The sequence below is a fragment of the Anguilla anguilla genome, chromosome 3 (assembly GCF_013347855.1).
Source record: "Anguilla anguilla isolate fAngAng1 chromosome 3, fAngAng1.pri, whole genome shotgun sequence".
NCBI lineage: Eukaryota > Metazoa > Chordata > Actinopteri > Anguilliformes > Anguillidae > Anguilla > Anguilla anguilla.
In genome coordinates, this window is record NC_049203.1 from 4,087,646 (window position 1) to 4,107,567 (window position 19,922).

Consider the following 19,922-nt stretch of genomic DNA (forward strand, 5'->3'; position numbering starts at 1 on the left):
TGCCATCCTGCCAAGTTACGCCTTGGCGGAGGCATGCCCCATACCTATACATCACTGAGAGTTTGGCACTTTTCAGGGTTCCCCACATAAATAACCACAACAGCCACAGACACTCAGCCCTTAAAAACATTAAATTCTGTACATTCTCATCCCATTTCAACAGACAGAATTCATAAACAACTTCACATGTCCACACAATAAAGCCCCAAACTAAGGGGATTTTGCGTTTTCTCCTTCTTCTCATTCTTATTTTTCCTGCCGCCTGTCCCACTAACAACATGTCTCCCCATTGGACATTTTACCGACACCAGCCAAATCTTCATCTACACGACCCAATCAAAAACTTGCATACACACGCAAAATACTCATACCTTTTTACTCTGAAACATTTCCAGTTTAAACAGCTAGTCTGCCTGTGGCCTAGTAGACAAGGTCCCCATCTTGGGAACGTGGGGTCCTAGGTTCAAGCCCAGCTAGAAACATGTTTCTTTAACCTGCTTTTACCCTCACTAATAATTGTCTACTACTTCTCAATTATTGCTTGTGCACCATATCTACCTGCCGTTCACCGAACGTATACACTGCATTATGACGTACCGTCTGCACGTTCAGTTATTAACCAGCTACAATATTGCAAAGCCATATGGATTCAACTGGAGCTCTTCTGTGCTTACTGGCCTGTGTTCTTCTTTAAAACCACGAACAGGTTTGCTAATGATATTTCACGCATTGCATAGCTATGTCACGGTGCTGCACTAACAAAGTCACAGACTGGCAAACCTCTGGTTGAAGGATTGCATCCCGCCTCGCCCTGAGGCAGATAATTTCCTCTTCTACACTAACGTTTTCTTACGCTTATATTTGCTTTACCAAAACTCACTCACGGCCACCCATATGCATTTCATGATGGCAAATGTATTCCTTTTATTAAAAAGTTACACCAGTTCACCACTGTGCCATTTCTACTAACTATATTTCTTCACTTGGCTACCGTACAAAACCTTCTTATCAGCAAGTGCCACGTTTCTACATTCATTCCCGAACACGTCTCCTGTCTGTTCTGGCCCCACAATGGTCGAATGACCTCCCCGTGGAGGTCAGAACAGCTGAGACACTGACCCACTTCAAGTGACGACTGAAGACTCACCTCTTCAGGCTGCACCTCTCCCCATCCCTCCCTACCTCCCTGTAATATCTTAATTGACTGTAAGCTTAGGGTTGTAACTAGGTAGCTGTTTCGTAGGTGACTTAGTTAATGCACTTGTCTTAACTACTGCTTGTATTTTTGCATAGACTGCGTTGTTGCTGTTCTCGTTTGTGTTAGTGTTAATCAGTTTAACCTTCAGGATCCAAGTTGAACTATGCGGTTGTTCCCTGCACTTGGAACGGTACTTCTCTCTAGGGTTTTTGACATGCTTGTTCCTGGTTATGGTTATACACTTTGTTGTACGTCGCTCTGGATAAGAGCGTCTGCCAAATGCCTGTAATGTTGTAGGAAAATTTTGAGACTCCCCATGATTGTGATGACGTCACATGTTAAAGTTAGGGTATTCCCATCAATGTTGATCAAACTGGTTCCTCCAAACTCTCGATGCTCCATGGTAAAAGTACATCACATGTATGACTATTCACTCATATAATCAATATGTAATCCAATAAACCTGTATCATTAGTTGCAGCTGAGCTTATGGAAATGCAAGAAACCACAGTATCAACTATAGAGAAAAAGCAAGAGAATGCAGAAGGCTTAAAAAAAACACACTTACTCAGCAGAAAACATTAATCAAATACTAACCATACACTTGTATTTTCAAACTGATCAACTGCTAATAAATGTGCTAGAAGACTAATATTTCACAATGACCACTATGTAACCTGAATACAATGGAAAATTTCAGGAGGCTGTGACTTGCATTCTTAATGGAAAAAATACAGAATAAAGACTAATATTTTTTATGGGAACGTTGGGGTAACTTTCCACAATGACGTTATCACCCAAGAACAGGAAATCATTGTGATGCCAAGAAGGTCAGGTAGACCCAAGAACAGGAAATCATTGTGGTGCCAAGAAGGACAGATGGTGGGTGCACAGTGTATAAAATGAATGTAAAACTGACAATCGAGGTTCAATTTTGCAGAATTGATCCGGCTTTGTGCACCTGTGCAAATAAAGTCTAACTTTTCTGAAGAGCTTGCTGCTGTGGTGTCTTTTCCCTCGTGAAGTTGTTTTCTACAAATTAAAGATTGGACTTGAATTCTGTCGATTCCTAGACACGACAATTTAATGTAATGTAATGTTACATTTATCGTAATGTAATGTTACATTTATCTAACATCACCCTCTTCTGGTTCACTTTTTAACAGCCGCACTTTCAACGACGTTCAAGAGGCAGGACTGACTAGGCTACTAGCCTACACTGCGACCTGGTGGAGACAAACTTTTAGAAGTTTTCTCAGCAAGTCAAGTCAATTATCAAAACGGTTAAATATCCCAGTAAGCATTGCTGACTCAAGAATAGCCTACTTTATTGTAATAGCGTTTCTATTTTTTGTTCCTTCGTTTCTTTGGTGGCTTATGATAGCCTACAACAAGTACCATGACACTAATCAACTCAGTAATAAAATTTAAAACGCAAATTATGTGGATTCTTAACTCAAACCGATTAACTAAAATATTGATATAGACCTTAAAAAGAACCTTTGAGCACAATCGTCATTCGCTGGCTAGAGAGGTGCTGACTACAGCAAAAGTCATTCTGGACGTAGGCTAGCCTAGATGTCAATGGAGAGCTTCCCACAGTCCGCTAAAACATTCAGGCGAAGCTCAGCAACCGTGAAAAGGCAGTGTGCAAACGAATAGTGAAATTTAATGCGCGTGGACCCTTTCCTCTACACAAGGCGAGGGCTGGCTCCCGGTGGTGTGACGAATTCTGGCACTGGGTCGTGAAATGTGAAAGGAATACCACATGCCGAAGAAAACTATAAATAACCCCGGCCCTATAGCTTCTCACACCTCCCCGACAAAGCACCCGCTAGTTATGTTTGCACCCCGTCGTCGAAGACAACAGAATCCGGGGCTAATTAACGCCGTGTGGGGGGTTGCGAGAATATTCAGACTTCTTATTTTAGCTTGTGTCTCAGAGCAGAAACCCGCTTCACCTTCTCCCCTTTGCTTATCGAATACAGATTGCTGGCTGCTAGCAGGTGCCCCACACTCCTGTAGGCCTGCACGTCGCCGCGTGCATCCTAACATAACCGATAGATATTTATTGTAAGCCTGGCCTATTCATAAAGCTTGGAGGAACTCTTCCTGTAGTTTGCCGGTTAGGCCTTTTATTTTATTTTTTACTTTAATAGGCTATAATCATCAATGTATAAGCAGCGAGCTTCAGAAATGAGTTTACGTTGGTGTCATTTGGGCTCATGGTGCATCGTCCTGTTCGTAAGGGAACAAGCAATGATACCACCCGTTTTTTATTCCCTGAACAGCCACCTAACAGAACTTGTATGGCAATTAGCAAGCACGATCAATTGAAGATTGAAAAGTATGCACACGGATTTTGCAACATGATTGTGGATGTATAGAACAAATGCATACACAGTAACAGTTGTTGTAACTTAAAGGAAATCTGCTAAAATATAACGTTTTTGCGCTCACATCGTCAGTGTGTGAGAAGAAAAATACAATATTGTGCGGTTCATCATCACCGGTAGCGTGGCCGAGCGGTCTAAGGCGCTGGATTAAGGCTCCAGTCTCTTCGGGGGCGTGGGTTCGAATCCCACCGCTGCCAATACTATTTTGTTTATCAACATGGAAACGATGTTACGTTTTTGGAGTTCGTGTATTTTTCCCATTATATACACGTGTGACATCTAGCAAGCTGAACAAATTCAAGTTAATTTAGCAAAATTCTGTGCACGAAGCGCAGGCTTATTATTGGTTAATAATTCATACAATTTATCACGCAGACAACAAACATCAGTGTCGAATTGGATAGTCGATATCATGTCCACGACCCATATATTCAAAACACTCCACTGGACATTAAAACAAGAAAAATCCAATTCCATTTTCACACTTTTGTAACACACGATTGGCTATTACCATTTGACATTGATTTTTCTCATAGGCCTATGTGATGTATCGTTGGCATTGACACAATTTCCATTTTGTGAAATATGTTAATGTACAACCTACGGTAGGCCCTATAATTAGCTAAACTAACTGTGCACTGAAGTGAGTCGTTTGACCATTTTCACCAGTTCATTCTGATCAGTTTCCTCTATTTTACAACACTTGACTTACATGAGTTTTTTTGTTTTAACAATACATACATACATAGGCTATATCTTTCTTTCGGATATTCAATGTAGCTCACGTAGGCTACTCGCGCAATTTATAGGTATCGCCATAACAACCCCGCTCAGACTAGACAACGGCGCCACCCGCTGATCCGGGATCGGCTACTGTAAAGTCAACCCTGTCGCTGTCGTATGAACTGACACTGATCCAAGGTCAGCCCTGGGGGACAGGTGTCTGCACTTTTTCAACCCCTCCCGCTATCCCGCCAATCATGAATTTTCCCGGATGACGAATGACGTCAACAACCCTTATTCTGGGCATATATTTTTCATGTTTGCAATTGTGCGTGGGCTTGGAGAACAGCCGTCTTTGAACATTGTATCTAGGTGCGACGTAAACTTAAAAACCACACTGCGCGTGTACTTTCAGCAAACGAAAAACGCACGCTGTAATTCTATAACTGTAACCACTCCCCCAGCTAGCTACTTTGTATCAACAAGAGGAGAGTCGGCGATTGTTAGGGTTACAAATAACACACTCCAGCAATTTAAACACAACTAGCTGTTGAAGCCGGATTTGCATTAACGGCACAATGTGAGTATTTTTGTGCGTCTGTGTGTGTAGTCTGTTGTCGAATCTTCTCACGTCTGCGTGTCTTCGTTTGATGACCATTTCTTTGTAGTAGCCAACCAGCTAAATGTGCAAACGTATTTAAAGAAAATAGCTAGTACTGATTTAGCCTTCTGGCCAAAATACAGTTTGTGATATTTACTCTCGACGAACGGGTAAATGAATTGCAAACTTGAAAAAAGAATCAGCCTAAATATAGACTATATATGGTTTCCATTTCTGTTTGCCCAGAGACGCCTTGCTGGGTATAGGCGCAAGTTTGGAGAGTGGTGTAGAGCAACAGATGGAACCATCACCGTCAATATAGGTTCCGTTAATATGGGGTATATAGTTGTCAAATTCGCCGTGAAAGGGAAATTATAATAGGTATAAAAAACAAACCACTGAGGCATTTAGCCCATCAACGAATTGTCTGATCCATATAGCGTCACAGAAATAAGACAATAGGTGTACATTTATTACAGCAAACGATAGCTAGCTTGACTGAAACGGATAAACTGTGTTAAATGTATTGAAATATGTTTGTTAATGTCCTGTGTTTAGGCTGTAGTCTTTGTATTAGTGAAAATACAATTCTTTGTAGTTAAATATGCAGCTGTCGATCACTGAGACGCCTGCGCTAGCTGGCAGGCTAGTTATTTTTTCCCCATTTATACTACTTCAAACCACATAATTGAAATCGCTGTCAACCCATTGTATAATGTTTACCGTTCTGACATAAGGCAGTAGAATGGAAATGTAGCGAGTCAGCTAAAGATGCACGAATTGAGAAGTGCGGCATGACAATGCTCGAACTTCACCGGATTGGACTGGTCTGGTTTCAGTTGGTTGCCAGATGTGTTCGTCTTGTGTATATTTTTTTTGTAAAACGTGGGTTGGGTGCTATATCCAACGGTATTATTAGCTGCTGGAAATAACTGTCAACGTTCTATTGTAATTTGTTTCTTTTGTATTCTCTGTTATGCCGAGTGTTTTTAAAGCTCTGTAGTAGGCAATAGGCCTATCAAATTGACGTACTAGTTGACCTGTTTTTTTGTTTGTTTGTTTTGATTAGGCTGTTATAACGGCCTAGTTTACAGGGGTTAGGCAACCCAAGGTCCTGGAGTGGCAGTGTTTCTGGTTTTCATTCCATCCAAGCACGATTACAACAGTTTCATCTATTATTCAGAGCCTGAGAAGAATAAATAAATAAAACTGAACGGTTAAACAACTGACTACCTCCAGGTAGTCATGGTCACTTATGTTAATTAAGCCAATTCATTAATCAAATTATGCACGTATAGGTTTGGGTTGAGCAAAAACGAGGAGCATTTCTGGCATCACGTGATATGGCTTGCCTTGCTCTGGCTCTAGGATTTTTGGACGGTTGGATTTTGTGGCCTGTAATACCGTTTGAAATCCACTCCATGTCTTTATAGCCGCTGGAGCCGAACGCACGACACTGCCTTTAGCTGTGACTGACAAGGAGAGAGAACAGCGATACATTTTGGCGAAAATCATCAAATTATCAGGTTAAATGGTCAGATAGGACCCTGTTATATTGACAGTGGAAGAAGCCTCCATGTACTAACGTTTGTTGTTTTACTCCCACATTTTCACATCACAGCCCAAATTACTGTGCTTAAAGTTGAGTTCCCGCAAATGGGAAACACTTGTCAATTCAGGAGGCCTCAAAATGGATGCTGCTCCTTGTAACGCCTTTATGAATATTTAACTGGCATCTTGCATTTCTGATTCTATATATATATATATATATATATATATATATATATATATTAAATCTCTTAATAATAATCAGAAAGCCAAAACTCAGCAGTTAGAACATTGTGACCCGTTACTGGCAAACCGTATGCATTATTATGAATTATTAATAAAATTAAAAACCTAATCAAACAGCCACGGGCACCTCCTTGGGCTTAATTGGTAATAATTAAATCTGTGGACTTGACGTGCTTCAGATATTACAGTTGGATTATTTTTTGAAGTTTTCATGCTACCTGGATCACATTTCTGCTAAAAAAAAAAAGAAAAAAAGAAAGAAATTCAGTTTTCACAGGAAGGGCGTCTTTTAACAGGTCTGCCCCCACCTCTGCTGCTGTCCCACCCCCAGCGGGAGAAGGCGATGGCTCTACACCGCAGCCCCCCCCCAACCTCACCAGCAACCGGCGGCTGCAGCAGACACAAGCCCAAGTGGATGAGGTCAGTATCAACAGGTGCCACGCATGCACACCCACGTGCACGCACACAGTTAAACTTGCGCATACACGCACGCATACGTGTGTGTGTCGGTGCGTGTGTTTGTCTACAGACTTTAATGAGTGCCATTGTGCTTTGAGCCTGTTATCTGCCGTCGTTTTCCACGTTCCTCAGTCTCTCCCCTCCGCTCTCTCGGGCCTCCTTTTGTCCCCGCAGGTGGTGGACATCATGCGCGTGAACGTGGACAAGGTCCTGGAGCGGGACCAGAAGCTGTCGGAGCTGGACGACCGGGCCGACGCCCTGCAGGCGGGCGCCTCCCAGTTCGAGACCAGCGCCGCCAAGCTGAAGAGGAAGTACTGGTGGAAGAACCTGAAGGTGACGCTGCGCGTGCGCGATCGGCGCCACGAAAACGCTCGATGCGCCGTCCAAAACCGTTAAACGGCTAAATGTGCTCCTGCCTTTTGATATATGTGACTTGCTTGTCTGCTGTCTTGTATATCTCTGTTTTTTATGCCAGGGAATTTTGATTTCAATGGGATTTTTTCCCTGGTTAAATGAAAGTTAAAAATAAATAAATTAATTAATTAATTAATTAAAAAGAAAATTCCTATGGAGGGAGCGTTGACGCCTGACTTGGCAGCAACGCTAAGCCTGGTGTAGTGTAGCAAGCACATGGCTGAAAATGAATGCTGAGTTGCGATCTTCGAAGTTCAAATGGTGTGTGTGAGCGAGCGTGTAATGGTGTATGTGAGAGCGTAATGCAGACTGGTGGACGGGGCACCGTGCACGTGTGCGTGTGTGTGTGTGTGTGAGTATGTTTGTGTGTGTGTGTGTGTGCATGTGTGTGTGTGTGTGTGTGTGTGCGTGTGTGTGTGAGAGTGTGAGTGTGTTTGTGTGTGTGTGTGTGTGTGTGTGTGAGAGTGTGTGTGTGTGTGTGTGTGTGTGTGTATGCGGGGTGTGTGAGGGCGTAACGTAGACGGGACCGTACGTGCAGAAGAGGACGCACTGATCTGCCTGTTTCCCTTTGTCCCCTACAGATGATGATCATTCTGGGGGTGATATGTGCGATCATCCTCATCATCATCATCGGTAAGGACCCCTGCCCGGCGAATCTGAGTTACCTGCCCTCGTACTGCTGCTCCGCTAAGCTACAGCGTCTGCCACTGTGATGCGATCTGTTCACCTCTACCTCTTACCTCTTCATCTTTGTCTCAGTCCCCCTTTCCATGTCCTAACTACCCTCTCCTGGATTGTCGGTCCTCTCTCTCTGTCTTTCCGTCTCCTATTCCCCCCTTCTGTCTCATCCTCCCATCTTTCTCTCTACTGTGCCCCCCCCCCCCTTGCCCCATCCTTCACCCCTCTTTTTCTTTGTCTGTCACCTCTTCTCTTTCTCTGATGCTCGGTTCTCACCTCTCCTAGTCCCCTGCCTTGCTCTCTCTCCGCCCCTCCCTTTCTCTCTCTCCTCCCCACCCTTTCTTTGTGTAAGATGATGTTGAGGCAAAATCAGTTTTTTCACACCATGGGTTTTTTTGTGTGTTTTTCGTTCCCTTTCTCTGGGAAAACGATATTAAAAATTTAGGCGGGTAGGCAGGACGTGATGTCAATGAAGAAGGGTTTCTCGGACTGATGTTCCTGGTGTTTCTACTGTGTTATTTGGGCATCTTTATTTTTTATCTCTGTTCCTGACTCTTCCCCACATCTCTTCTTCTTTACAGTCTACTTCAGCTCCTAAAAGACACCACGCCCTTAATTTAAACTTCGAACTCAACCGAAGATCCCTGAAATAAAGCAACAGGGAAGAGAAGGGACACGTGCACCTCTGCTGGCTCACTGCCCATCCTCCTGGCCCTTCTCGCCAGGTTTTTGTTTGTACATATACACCCTAGCCTTTCTGATCTGTATGAATATGACTCCCACTGCTGTCTATGTAACAGAAACGCAAACAAACAAACAAACAAACAAAAAAAAAAACACAGTAAGTCTCGTGGTTGGCTATAGTTGAATAGCAGTCATGATGTTGTATAGTTTTACTCTGAGGCGTCTTTTGTAGGTTGTGTGTGTGTGTGTGTGTGTGTGTGTGTGTGTGCGATTGTGCCTTTTTAAATGTAACCATGTCATTGCCTTTGGCTTGAACTTGTTGCCTGTTGACCAGCGTTGTCCTTCTTGCAGGAATTATTGTGCACCTTTCTCTCTGGGAATTTTGTGATATTTTTCTCTACTATCTTTGCACAATGGATTGTTATAAACTGAAACATTGGTTTCTAGTGATAAATATTTTCAACCCTTTATCTCGCCATTTTTATAGGCGTACAGCTGTGGTGGTTTTTACCGAGCCTCTCTAGCCTTACTGAAGAAGCATTTTCTGCTCTCTCCCTTTCTTGGTCTTAAATCTTGTCCTTTTTGTAAACATGTAATTGTGTACTGCAGTTAGATTTTTTTTCTCATTGCCGAAACACAATACTCATTGAAAGCAGTGTAACTGTATGCTATCTAATTGTAAATACGTTGTTGAGGATTTTTGTGTGTGTGAAGGGTAACTATATTGTAAATGTGTGATAACTGCCAAGTGGCCAAGATGTCCCTGTAAAACAAATTCCAATTTTCGGAATTATCATTTGAAAATTGCAAGTGGGCCCCTTTTAAAATGTTTTTGCTCTTCTGTGGACACCTGCATGTAACCAGCTTCTCTTCACTGCACAGCACACACCATTGGTTAACTACAGTGTACAGAGTGAGAAGTACTCTCTTCCACTGCAGTCAACTGTGGATCCAGGGCTATGCAGCTACTTGTTGCATAATCTTCTGAACGACTGCATGCTGAACATAACTTAGTTGAAAATGGGAGGTGGACAGGACTTTTTTGTTTTCAGTACATGGACAGCTGCTTTAACTCTGAACATTGAAGTTGAGTCCGGTTCCGTGAACTGATTCGAATAAGCCGCTAATGGAGGTTTAATCTGGTAGTATACATTTTTCGGTTTTTTTTTCCGGCCTGTCAGACCAGGACGGCTCGACAGGCACCTGAATTACCGTCCCGGGTCAACCGCCTCTTTGGCGGTCTGCAGATTACGCGGCCGTGGTGCGTATGTCTTAGCATGATAAAATGGGGCTGTCCTGCGGCCTTCCGTCTGTTCCGATGATACACGGTCCAGTCTGAGTAATCTCTCCCCCACCCTGCGCTTCTGTGACAGTGCTTCTCACCCTAAACGACGTTACACCCCCCCAAACAAAGTAAAGTTATTTTAATAGGATACCTCCTGCTGGTGTTTCAGATGCTGCTGTGTTGGTGATTGGTGGCAGCCTTGTAGCTTAAATGGTCGCCTTGTCTGTCGTTTATTTTATGGAGGGCTGTCTTGCTCTTGCAAGAGAGATGCCGCTCCATACCCCTTTCATCAATAGCCTAACTAGATTAGCTAGCTTAGAGCAGCAGCCCACCCAAACAGACACAAACCATGTTTTTACAAATTGACACGGAAATTGCCTTTAAAAATAAATAGATAACAGAGAAAATGAGAACTGTTACTGTGTACTACTGGATGCTAGAAAAATTTTGTTGCCTGTTAATTCAACCCATCTTCAAAATGCTATTCAAATTGCGCATTACAATTTTAGGAAGAAAGCGTATGCTATGGGCTGTCGATCAAAGATTGATAACTGGCTAACTGACCCTGCTCCACCCTCAATGCTGCGGACCATTTGAGATGCACATATTTCTATCTGTACGACTGAGAATTGACTGAAGAATACTTTGCTGAAATCACAAAGAAGGGGTTTGCGAAATAAACGTTATCCTCTGCCTTAGGTTAAAAAGGGATGCAAATTATTTAACTGACAAAAAAAAATATGAAGGTGTTTCGTAATTTTAAAAAAAATGTGGTTATTGTATGGACTATGACACAGTTCTGCCCTGGAACTTGGGTTACCCTCTGTGTGTGTGTGTGTGTGTGTGTTTCTTGTGATATGTGACAACCCAATAAACGGAATGGATGCCTGAGCTTAAATCTGAAATCTCTGATGCTGTTGAACAAAGAAACGACGATGACGTCATCGTTTGTTTTTAGTATGGTTTCAAGCGAGTGTTCTTGGTGGAGGAGGTGCCGCCTCACAACCTGGGAGACAGGCTGTCAGGTGACAAGTGTTAAATATGAGGGTGGGGGAAAAAAAGTGAATGAAATGGGCACACAGGACTTACAATTCCTTGGTTTTGCTCATGTCACTTAACACTGCTAGCATCAGCATTACCTTAATAACTGCATGTACTGTTTTACTACATAAGCACAGCCTATACCGGCTTCCCTTCATTTCACACCTCATTGTCGGTGTCATTAAATTTATAATTAAGTTTCAAAGCTGAATGCTAGCTCTAAGCAATTTATTCTCGCTATCCAATGTACTGTACTACAATGTTCCTGGATAAAATGTTCAATGGTTGCACAATTCAGAACCAAGAAAGGAAAAGTAATCTTGTTTTAAGACTTATGCCAGGTTTTGGTTGACTTCCCCGTATACTGAGCTTGGACGTATGCTTGGCCACAATAGGCCTTGTTTTGCAACTAATTTATAAGTCACTGGGGACACAGGTCCCCTTTTCCTCCCTGGGGGGGGGACCATATGCTGTGTAACACTGAAAGTAATTCACACTTTGGCACATTCCTGGTGTTCCAAGGTGAAGGTGGGCACCATCAATAATGGAATTATAGGACCTGCAATGCGGTCCCTGCATTCCGTTGGCATTTCACGGTAAGCCCTATGGTATTACTTGTAGCTTATTGGCTGTCCCTTGCGTGTTGTTTAACGGACAGCGCCTGGTATTCATTTAACATCTTCCTTAATTTATTGCACCTTTCTAAAAAAAGAGAAAGAAAATGTTGTTCTCACCTGGAGCTCTTAAACTTGATCTGACTTTTCTTTTTGTCTTTTTCGCTGTTCTGGCAGATTCCTCTTCCTTTCCTGTCAAAATAATGTGTCATGTGTCAGAAGGAATACAATTTATCTCTCACAATGCAAACAAAGTGCAATTTTTTACAACTCAAAACAGTGACAAACATTTTTGCTGAACTTACATGTTTATTTAAACAACATGAATGAAAATAAACTTTATGCAACATTAATACAAATCTTACAATAATTTACAAATCTTACAATTACATACGTATTTAATTACAAATATAGCATCTATACAATGCACAGGAATTTTGTTAGATTAGATTATATTATATTTTATTGTCATTCGTGGCCCGTGGCATGTTATTCTATTTATGTCTCAGGAGCAGTAGTTCAATTGAACTAACGTTATATCGTTAATGGGTTAAATGATGACATTTGATTAATTGTGCACCTGCATTTCTGAAAAGCCGGCTGCAATTTTTATCCCTGGCAAGGAGGAGTGCGGCTGCGTGGCCCGTCCACCCTGCCGACAACGTGCACAGCACAGGCAGGAATAAATTATGACGTCACACAATTCTTCCTGCAGCTGCACGTGGAAAGGGGCACAGTTTTTTTTTCTTTTTTTCTCTTCCACCCCTGAAATAGGCCTCGGGAAGATACGAAGACCTAAATACAGGTCAATGGTGTGCCTTAGAGAGACGATCCTTTGGGCTAAAATGATGTTATATTTTTGGGTTTAAAATCGATTTAATATTAATTAAATCCATAAACGATTTAAAGGCATTCCGTTTTCCAGAAGATTTAGTGAGAAGCTGTAATCGGGGGGTAAAATATATTTAATGACAAACTCCTTGTAACCATTAAATCTTACTAATAGATTGTGGTAATTTGATATATTTACTATTATTTTTTGCATGACTGATACAGGATATTTTTGGTGTGCACGTTTATATTTGTGGGGCTGTGGTTTAGAGCACATAATAGAATAGCGGAGCAGGTCAATGGTTTTTTTTCCCCCTGGGAGAAATATAGCTAGAAGCAGCAACGTGACCCTGAAGCCCCGTGCAAGGAGCACCGCCCCACCAACTAAATGAGTGGACAGGCGTTCAATTGTAGGCGGAGATTCGGTTTTCCAGCAACCAATAATATTTCGTCAAAGATCTGTGGACACATTAACACGTGTATCTGTGCGTGTCTGGGGCGGCGGAGTGTGTTTATGCCACAGAAATCAACGAGCAGTCGTTCGGAAGGAGGCAAGTTCAGCGGGCTGGTGGCATTAGTAGTACGTTAAAGCGTATTTAACGAACGTGTCAAATCCAGATTTTCCCTCTGTGGACGGTCAAATGAAGAACGTCGTTACGCTTCTACACACAAAAAAATGATCCAGTTAACTTGATGAAAAGGTAAGCTTAGCCATGTAGCTAACATTTGCTAGCTATGGGAGTGGCGTCTATCCGTGCAGCCAACACTGTGTCAAGTGCGACTTGCCCGTATGAAACTGTACCTTCTCAAATGCCAACTGCCTTGTATCATTCGGTATGTTAAGGAACGCGCGACAGAACCCCCTCATGTTTCAAAGCGATTGTAATAATTAAACGTTACTTTTGTGTTGATGTAACGTTAGCTAGGTGCCCTGCGATAAAGACTAAGTAACTTAGAAACGAAATGTTTGTTACATGCCAAGCACTGTTTGACAGTTAGCGGTTTAACGGTTGTGTACACTGTTCTTGGCTGTCTCCACTGGAGAACGTCGTGTTATGCTTATTGTACGCCAAGTACAGTTTGCCAGTTTTAGTTGGCCGCATCACGAGCCGTAAGATTTAACCATTGATGCGCGTGGCTGGACTGCGAACTACTTGTGTCGGTGCTGTTGTGTAGCCTACATAATGACTGTTTTTGTTGGCTGTGCACCGTGTACACCTCTACCATGGAACAGAACGCGTTGCGCGTGGGTGCGGTTTTTGGCTGAGCCCATTTAAAAACAGGAAATCGCTGACTCTGGCACCACCGTTCGAGAAATGTGAGTGTGTGTCATGGCCTGCAAGCTGTCTTTCAAACATGTTTTTGCATTTTGCGTCGTATAGCTTTAGCGCATGCATGCTATAATTCCGTAACTGGAGGTCCGACGTATATGCTGGTTTTTGTCCCAACCACTTACCCTTGCTAAGGGCCGTACACGCCAGTCCTGGTTCGCTCCTGTATTGGAACCGCAGTCAAACAAACAAAATGAATCAGTTATACTTGTGCCGTTAGTAGCTCAGGACTTAAAAAAAGAGAGTTGTTTGTCGAGACTATAGTAGGCCTATATTATATATGTAATTAAAAGTAATTTATGTCTACTACCTATTGTTATTTGCAAACGTATATATTTGCATTGCCTATAGTTACATTCGATTCGGAAATAAGTTAATTTTAACATCTTGTAAATGAAAGAAATGATTAACCCGAAACTGTCATGAAAAAGAGAAGAACAAAAAACAAAAATAAACCTGTGTCTTTAAATAATGGGGCAGATTTTCTAGGTCACTGCTGTACCCCATGCAGCTGCAGTTCAACAAAATTTCCACAAGAGGGGAGTAGAATTGCTTTAAATAATAAGATAAATATTAGATGAACAGTTGATTTGGTTAATCTGGCTCTTCAAGGTTGCTGAAGATGCTTCTTATATTGGTAGAGGTCACTTCAGTGTGAAGATTGTAAGGATTGAACGTGCACTTAATAGTACATGCCTGAAGCTGGACAACTCTATTTGCGGTCGGGGGCTGGGGGGAGGGAGGTGCAGTGTCAATGGGTTCAAGTCAGCATGTGCTTTAAAAACGGCAAAGCGCATGTGCAATGGTGTGTGACCGTAAACATTAATTATTAATCATTAAACGTATTCTGGGCTTACGTTAAGCAGAACAGAAGTTATGGTAGGGGGCCTCAGAAGTGTAGTAAAATTACAGGAATGGAACATGTTCAAATGTGTATTGTAAAAATGTGGATTTTTTTTTCCTTTTATATTTTTAAATGCTTGATTATGGTATGGTTTCTTGCTGACTGTAAGGTGTATCAGAAGAAAGACGCACGTTTCAGGATGCAGTACAGTGATTTAGGTTACTTTACAGTGATTTATTATTATTATTATTATTATTATTATTATTATTATTATTATTATTGTCCATGTTGTTGTTGAAATGGGGGTGGCACTATGGTTCTGTGAGTAGCACTTCCGCCTCACAGCAAGAAAGTCCCACTTTTCTGTGTGGAGTTTGCATGTTCTCCCCATGTCCTTGTGGGTTTGTCTGGTTTCCTCCCACAGTCCAAAGACATGCCGGTTAGATAGAAAGACAGATATAGAATTTGCATTTACTGCAAGTGCCTGAATATTTAAACTTCACTAGCACTTCTGCAGTCTGGCTGTTCATTTTAACTGGTTGGTTTGGGGTGGAGCAGGCTACTGTTACAGCTGATAAGCTGTCCAGTCCTCTCTGTGGGTGCAGGTTTTTGTTTTAGCTCAGCACTAAGCCACCTGATTCTACCTATCAAGGCCGAGATCGAAGTCCATGATTAATTAATTAGCTGAGTCAAACAGTCAGAAAACATTGCACGCACTGCTGATATGGGCGGGTTCTTTGGATTGATCAATGGATTTATCGTTTATCAGCATGTGTATGCACTGTAGTTTAAATTCGCCACACAAGTAACAAACAAGTAATCTCTCCACCGGACTGAAAATGGATTTTCATCCAGGTCAGATCCAAGAAGCCAGGTGGGCGGAGCAATTAACAGCTTTAATTGGCCAATTAATTGCTGAGTAATGCCATCCTGTGGCTTTCTGGGCCCGAATCCAATTGACGAATGTGCCACAATTTTTTTTTTTTTTTAACTTATCTTATTTCGTTTGTCTCAAAACATTATCCCAGTGTATAAAGTAGCTAAACCTAATATGGTGTTACTGGCAAAATGACCCATGTAATTCCTTTCTGAGAAATCAACTCGAATGTACCCCTACCCAAAATAGAGATGGCTAAATTGCTTGTCTCGCTCCCCCCCCTCTTGCGCCGTTCCGCTCCGGGACAGTATGAACTCATTGCGTTTCTATTTCAGCATCTCCTGTAATTCGCAGACGGTGATTATCTCCGGGGACAGGGCCCTGTTATTTTATTTCCCGCTAAGTCACGCTTGTCAAACGCGGGGCCCTGGAGCGCCACACCGCGTGCCGGTCTTAAGGCTTTAAGTCAATAAACCGCCACTTATGACCTGGAGGACAAGATGTGCTGGTCCTTAAGCCAATCAACGACGGGAATGTATCACTGGCGTGGAAATGCACCGAAAACCGGCAGACGCAGTGGTCCTCCAGGACTGGAGTATTGGTCCCATGCTCTTGGCGAAATAGGCTATAAGCAGGTTGTGGTCATATGGCGTTTTCCCGCAGTACTATTATTCCTCAAGATTTTAAAGTGTTCATCTGGTTTTATAATACTGATCATTTAAATTGTTGACTTTTTAATGGGTTTTTTTTAAACGAACGTTACTATATTTTACAGAATATTCACAGTAAGGAATGTAATGGTGAATGAAGCTCTGTGTTGAATCGGAATCAAAATCGCAGAGAAAAACGGCAGTGACACCTGGGAGTGACGACGAGTAACAAAAAGTCAAACCCCCCTCTTTTATTCCCCTTATTGGTCAATCGCGGTGACCAATGGGCAGCTGGTTGGAGGAAGCGAACTCACAGCCGGGGACACGTGCGCTCTGCGTATACATAGGAGGTGAGGAGGAAGAGCGTGCATTCTGCGTTGGCCAATCAGAATGTGTGCTGCGTATTTCGCTTTATGCAATGAACCCGAGAATGTGCGAACAGAGGCGACCCCCGTGTGTTTTGTGAGATTTTAGTGGGTACTAGTCGTGATCTCCCATCTTTTCATAAAACAATACCGCGCAGCCGATTGCTGTTCTCACCTCTCTGTCTGTCGCCATCCCACGCGCATCCGTGCATCTCCGCGTCTCTGGTATGTTTTTTTTATTTTTTTTATTTTATGGCGATATGTTATAACGTGCGGTGCTTGACAGCTATTTTCTCTATTATTGCGCTTATTTTATCTGTCGCTGGTTCATGTTGAAGTTATGCTAAATTGAGCTGAGAGATTTATGACGCAGCGTTATATTTCAGTTAAATGTCTCCATCACAAATGTCGTGTATGAAGTGTACTCTTTCCAAAATGAGGCGATGTCAAGAAACGAAAGCAACTTATATTCTGTTTCAGAAGTTTGATTGCATGCTCACGGATGACGTTTGTCGTGTATGCATTCTGCCAAAGAAAATATGTATTTATTTTTGTTGCAATAAATATAGCCTGTATTTTCAGTTATTATACTGTAAAGGCAGTTTTTACATTTGTGATCACAATTTTTAATAAAAATATTCATTAAAATATACACATTACGTTACACATTTTTGCAGTCTGTTTTTCATATGAAACGCATTGGTCGTTAATGGAGTTCAAAATACTATCGAGGGAAGTTTTATTTTGACTTCAAAAGTCTGATATTCCCCATTCACTTTAATGGGAAGCTCCAATATTTTGCCCTTTAGTTCCGGGGCTTCGCAGGCTTATGTTATCTGAAGGTGTGGGGGCACCTGTCTAGTTATATATGCATGTCTATGGTTTTCCCACTGCCCTGGAGGACTTGAAATTCCTGATTTGTTAATGGTTTAAAATTAGGCTATTTAAAAGTCTAATGAAGGATGATTTGCCCTCTTAAGGCTACATTGTGCTTTAAAAGGCTCACAGTACAATGGATAATTTCAGCGACCAAAAGTATGATTGGATTTTCCTCGCTATAGCTGCCTTTTTTTTGTGGAGGGCTGAAAGAGTAGTTTGAGCCCATGACCGGGTCATGTAAGCTGCCCAATGTGATTTATAGTAGCCTAAATATAGCACTTGCTTGTTTCACATCAGCCAGGAATACTGTTTGGCAACTGTGGATCACACCCTGAAATTAATTCTGTTTACGTGTCCTGCTAAAAATGGTTTTTCTAGAGTGTACCAGAGCGAGTCTAAATAAAGACTCCCAACTGTGCAGGCATTGCCAGGGTTATCTGCTGATATAGACAGATTTTTATTGCCAAAACTTCCAAATTACAATTGTTCCCCCCCCCCCCCACACATCCCCACTTATCTTTGTCTGTTTGCAGCTTTTCATGATCATGGTCATGGTCTCCCTCCCATTATTTGCCTTGGGTGGGAGGGGGGGGGGGGGTGGGGGTGGGAGAGGAAAAAACTGAAATAAAATGTAGAAAATGACCCTAGACCCTGTGCTTGCCATTGCTGGATGTCAGGCTGGTGATTGGCTCTGTGTTATGACGCAGCTTAAAACAGCGGATGTCCAGCGTTAGCTCTACTGTTCGGTTTCTGCAGCCCCATTTTTTTTTCTCTCAGTATTTTTTCCCTTTTTTTGGTTGGGGGGGGGGGGGGGGGGCGGCATAGTCAGCCCACCAGTGTTCCTCCATGCTTTCTGTGACTCACTGCCGGGGCAGCTGTCCGTCCTGCTCCCGGGAAGGAGTGCGATTTTCGCGCATTTTGCCATGTGTTCGTTGCAGGCGCCCGTTGCCAAGCGACGCACCCTAGCTTCAGGGGGCTCGAAGGAACGCGCGCCAAAATCTCAGGGTTCGAACGGGAGGCCTGAAATACACGCACGGAAACGACTATCCACGCGGGGTTATGATGAATACGATGGCGTAGAAAAATAGCGGGTGCACTTTTTCCTGTGGCATCAGAAATGCAGAATGTGTAGAAAATGGTGTCCCTTTGAAGACGGTGGCATGGTCCGTATGACTGACACTTGGTCTGAAATGACCTCTTTAATGCAATGAAGTGAAAGGGTACTGTAGAAGACACAGAAAGGGTATTCTTACAAGAGGTGTGAGGTCATTCTTACAGGACGTGTGAGGTCATTCTTACAGGATGTGTGAGGTATTCTCACCCGATCCTTTTTTCTTTTTAAACAGCTATTTTTTGCCAGTCCAGAGGATGAACTCAAAGTCCAGGCTACAGCACAGACGTGCGCTCTGGCATGTCCCCGGTTCATTGTGGAAGTGACCTCGCCTGGCTTTACAGCTTCGTGTCGGAGCTCTCAGTGGTCAGCTGAGAGTGGACATGAGGACTCAGTGAGGGCCTGAACTCTGCCTGAATGGACCTGCCCACTCGAATGTTAAAAGTGCATTTTCACCACAGAGCAAGCTGTTGGGGACGTGCCCCACAGCCAGTTTGGCGTGAAGTGGATGCAGTGGCTGGCTTTTGTTTCGTTAGATTCTAGCATGCTTCGCCGCTATGGGGTGTACGGTGACAAATGTGTGATTGGAATGTTCTTGACTGAACGTTCTATTGCTGATGTAACAGTCACTGCTAGTGGCTGAATGCAGCTGAGTTCTAGAACACTGGCTTAGAATTTTGAGGGGGAAAAAAACATCCTCTTCAAAGGATTTAAAATCTCTCTTCCTGCAGGTTTGGTGTGATTGGCAGCTGTTCCTGTATTCTGACTGGCTCCTTCTTTGTCTCTCCAGGTGCTATCAAGACTTCAAAAGACAGAAAACACCTCTACAATCCGGCGAGAAGACTTACAGAAACTACGCAATTTTTCCTGACAATTTTCACTTTGTTAATATTCTTTCCGGACTGAAACGGGTGAAAAACAATGCTCTCCTTTGCTTGGAAAATACCATCAATGATTCGCGTCTGTAGTCCCAGCAGCCCCACCTAGTGTTGGAATATTGCAACTGCATTCTTTTTGAGATTTGTGTGAAAAATTGATCAATCTGCCAGCATCTTGTTCCTTTATTATGAGTGATGATAATTCCGACTCGGCCCCTGGCAGTGACATGAGGGGTGGTATGGGCGGGGCCGAGGAGTTGTCCGGGCAA

The 19,922-nt window shown here is 42.7% G+C and overlaps 2 protein-coding genes and 1 non-coding gene across 5 annotated transcripts in view; all 3 read left to right on the forward strand.

Annotated features, from left to right (window-relative positions):
• Positions 1 to 3,709: 3,709 nt before the first annotated feature.
• On the forward strand, positions 3,710 to 3,791 carry trnal-aag. The gene has a single exon. It is a non-coding gene; the product is annotated as a tRNA-Leu (tRNA).
• Positions 3,792 to 4,576: 785 nt separating this feature from the next.
• Positions 4,577 to 11,130, forward strand: LOC118223037 (vesicle-associated membrane protein 2). The gene is made up of 5 exons (XM_035409093.1): positions 4,577 to 4,897; positions 7,009 to 7,132; positions 7,346 to 7,504; positions 8,167 to 8,218; positions 8,845 to 11,130. Coding segments are annotated over exons 1-5 (354 nt in total). The 5' UTR covers positions 4,577 to 4,895; the 3' UTR covers positions 8,862 to 11,130.
• A 2,065-nt stretch (positions 11,131 to 13,195) lies between these two features.
• per1b (period circadian clock 1b) overlaps positions 13,196 to 19,922 on the forward strand; it is a 22,943-nt gene continuing 16,216 nt past the window's right edge. Inside the window, exons 1-2 of one of the 3 annotated variants that reach the window (XM_035409091.1) lie at positions 13,196 to 13,419; positions 19,566 to 19,922. The exon at positions 19,566 to 19,922 is cut by the window's right edge and continues 275 nt beyond it. In XM_035409091.1, coding sequence (XP_035264982.1) covers positions 19,842 to 19,922 — 81 coding nt within the window. In that variant the 5' untranslated portion in view covers positions 13,196 to 13,419; positions 19,566 to 19,841. Of the gene's footprint in view, positions 13,420 to 16,801; positions 17,011 to 19,565 lie in introns of those variants that run through there. The other 2 variants (XM_035409089.1, XM_035409090.1) reach the window with 2 other exon arrangements.